This window comes from Setaria italica, chromosome VIII (assembly GCF_000263155.2).
Source record: "Setaria italica strain Yugu1 chromosome VIII, Setaria_italica_v2.0, whole genome shotgun sequence".
Lineage (NCBI taxonomy): Eukaryota > Viridiplantae > Streptophyta > Magnoliopsida > Poales > Poaceae > Setaria > Setaria italica.
The window spans coordinates 39,307,575-39,310,366 of record NC_028457.1 but is presented as its reverse complement, the minus strand read 5'-3'; the positions used below and the strand labels follow the sequence as shown (position 1 = coordinate 39,310,366).

General features: G+C 48.4%; 1 protein-coding gene across 1 annotated transcript in view; it reads right to left on the bottom strand.

The window, feature by feature from the left end:
• LOC111258360 (protein NRT1/ PTR FAMILY 8.2-like) overlaps positions 1-1,928 on the bottom strand; it is a 3,502-nt gene extending 1,574 nt beyond the window's left edge. Inside the window, exons 1-3 of the mRNA XM_022829580.1 lie at positions 1,922-1,928; positions 1,740-1,832; positions 1,369-1,586 (exon numbers count right to left, since the gene is read on the bottom strand). Of these exons, the coding sequence (XP_022685315.1) occupies positions 1,369-1,586; positions 1,740-1,832; positions 1,922-1,928 (318 nt within the window). The remainder of the gene's footprint in view (positions 1-1,368; positions 1,587-1,739; positions 1,833-1,921) is intronic.
• Between the last annotated feature and the right edge of the window lie 864 nt (positions 1,929-2,792).

Here is a 2,792-nt window from a genome sequence, read left to right as displayed (position 1 = left end):
CCGGCCCTGGATCCGCCGCCGCCCGAGAAGGAGCAGGTGGTGGCGGTGGCGGTGGCGGCGGCGGTGGCGGCGGCGGCGGAGCAGGAGCAGGTGGTGGCGGTGGCAGTGGCGGCGGCCACGACTACGAGGGCCTCTCCTACGCCTCCGTCGACCCCCAAGAGCACTTCGCTGTGCTCGACCTCGGCGAGCTCCGCGCCATCCACATCGACGCGTCGAGAGCCGAGGCCTGGGTCGGGTCCGGCGCCACGCTCGGCGAGCTCTACTACGCCGCCGCCGCCGCCAACCAAAAGTTCGGGTTCCCCGCGGGCAACTGCCCCACCGTCGGCGTCGGCGGCCACCTGAGCGGCGGCGGGTGTGGATGGCGGCGGCGGCGGCGGTGTGGATGGCGGTGGCTGGCGGCGGCGGCGGAGTAGGTGGCGGCGGCGGCGGAGCAGGAGCAGGTGGTGGCGGTGGAGATGATTTTTTTTATTTTTTTCAATAATGTTCGCCGAGTGTTTTCTGGGCACTCGGCAAAGTCTTTGCCGAGTGCCCGACACAAAACACTCGGCGAACCAGTGTTTGCCGTCATGAAATTTGCCGAGTGTCGTTTGCCGAGTGTTACACTCGGCAAACGTTTCGCCGAGGGTTTTCTGGCCTTCGCCGAGTGCCCCAGGCACTCGGCGAACTGTCAGTTTCCCGTAGTGCTAGTTATTATAATCGTCTGCCATTATTACCTTGTGCAGTGCACTCTAATCGTACTGATAATAATCTTTAGAACCTCTTAAAATTCCTATCACATCGAATATTTAGATACTAATTCGGAGTATTAAACATAGATTAAGGTCCCGTTTAGATACACAGTGCTAAACTTTAGCACAGTTTAGCACTTGGAGCTGTTTGGATACAGTGCTAAAGTTTAGCACCTTAGGTGAGAAATGATTACATTACCCTCATTTATGGCTGGCTTGGGGGAAAGTGGAGAGGAGAGAGAGGGGGCAACCATGAAAAAAGTGGACTTAGGGACTACTTTTAGCACTATTAGCAGATTTTAGCACCCCTTAGGTGTGCTAATGAAAAGGGGTGTGCTAAACTTTAGCACACCACCTTTAGCACACATGTTTGGATGCACAAGTGCTAAAAGTGTGCTAAAACTGTTGTGCTAAAATTAAGCACTATGTATCCAAACGGCGCCTAATTACAAAACCAATTGCACGTATGGAGGCTAATTTGCGAGACAAATCTATTAAGCCTAATTACTCTATGATTTGACAATATGATGCTACAGTGTGTTAATGATGGATTAATTAGGTTTAATAGATTCATCTCACGAATTAGCCTCCATTTGTGTAATCGCGTGCCATGGATCAACATGAACGATCTACGACTTACAAGAAGGTAGACGACGAGGGAGATGAGGATGGTGTTGTAGTTGCCCAAGAAGGTGTCGGCGATGATGGCGCCGAAGATCGGGGTCAGGTAGCTGGTGCCGGTCCACGTAGTGACTTTGGAGGCGCTGGCCAGGTTGCTGCCGTGGAGGACTTTCTCCAGGTACACGACCAGGTTCGTGGAGATGCCAAAGAACCCTGTGCTCTCCAGGCACTCGAACCCTGCACGCAGCAAAGGCAAGCATCCGGTAATTAGTACATGTCAAAATATAATAATGTTATTGTTTCTTAGATTTTGTTATTGTAAATTATCGCAGTAAAACTAGAATTTTATTTGTAAAAAGGGTAGAATTGAACGTGGAGAGGATTGCTCACCTAGAACAACTGCTGGTGCCTTGCTGCCTGCGCGTTTTTTATCCTTCAATAGTGGCACTTGCAGGCTGTCGTCCTGATCTTTGGCCCGTTGCTCTTTTATAATTAGCTCATGTTTAATCCTTATAATTAGTCTCCGAATATTCAATGTGACATGAATTTTAGTTCGAACTAAAGATCCAAACGCCCCATAATCGTCAGCCATTATTGCTGTAGTGCACTCTAATCATGTTGATAATAATCTAGTTATTGCTTTGTGCATGGCTCTCTAATCATCACTCTAGTGCACTCTAATCATACTGATAATAATCATCTTGGATCTATTATGTTTTCTTAATTACAAATCTATCTAGGGGGTGTTTGGTTGCCTATATCAGCCCTCAGCCAGACTCTGCCGGTGCAAGATTCCCTGTTTATTTGGTTTGCGTATCTGCTCGGCCAAGCTCCGCGCGTGCAAGATTCCCTCCGCAGCCAGGCTCCGCCGGTGCAAGGAAATTGGCCATTTCTGCCGGGCCAGGCTTGCGTGGTGCAGATAATTAGCCATCTAATGACATTATTAATACATTGTTAGCGCATATTAAATGATATTAACATATTTCGATTAATATTAAGGAGTAATAAGATAAACTAAGAGCTATAAGATAATAGTTCCCCGTAATAAATGTCATTACGATGATTATTTATATATTTTCATCTCATGTAACTCGTTCTCATCCGAGTAACCAAATAACTTCTCGGGAGAGCCTAGCCCGTGCGAGCAGCAACCAAACACCATGCTCTTGCATGCAATGGGCCTAGCTCTAGGGAGCCAGGCTGGCTGGTGCGAGCCAGGCTAGACTCCTCCGGACAACCAAATAGACTCCTAAGGGGGTGTTTGGATAGACAGGTGCTAAATTTTTAGCACCTGTCACATCGGATGTTTGGACACTAATTAGGAGTATTAAACATAGTCTAATTATACTCCAATTGGGTTGATGCCCATGGCTAAATCGTGAGACGAATCTAAGAAGCCGACTTACTCTCTCAATAGCTATCGGCTACTGCATCACCATATTG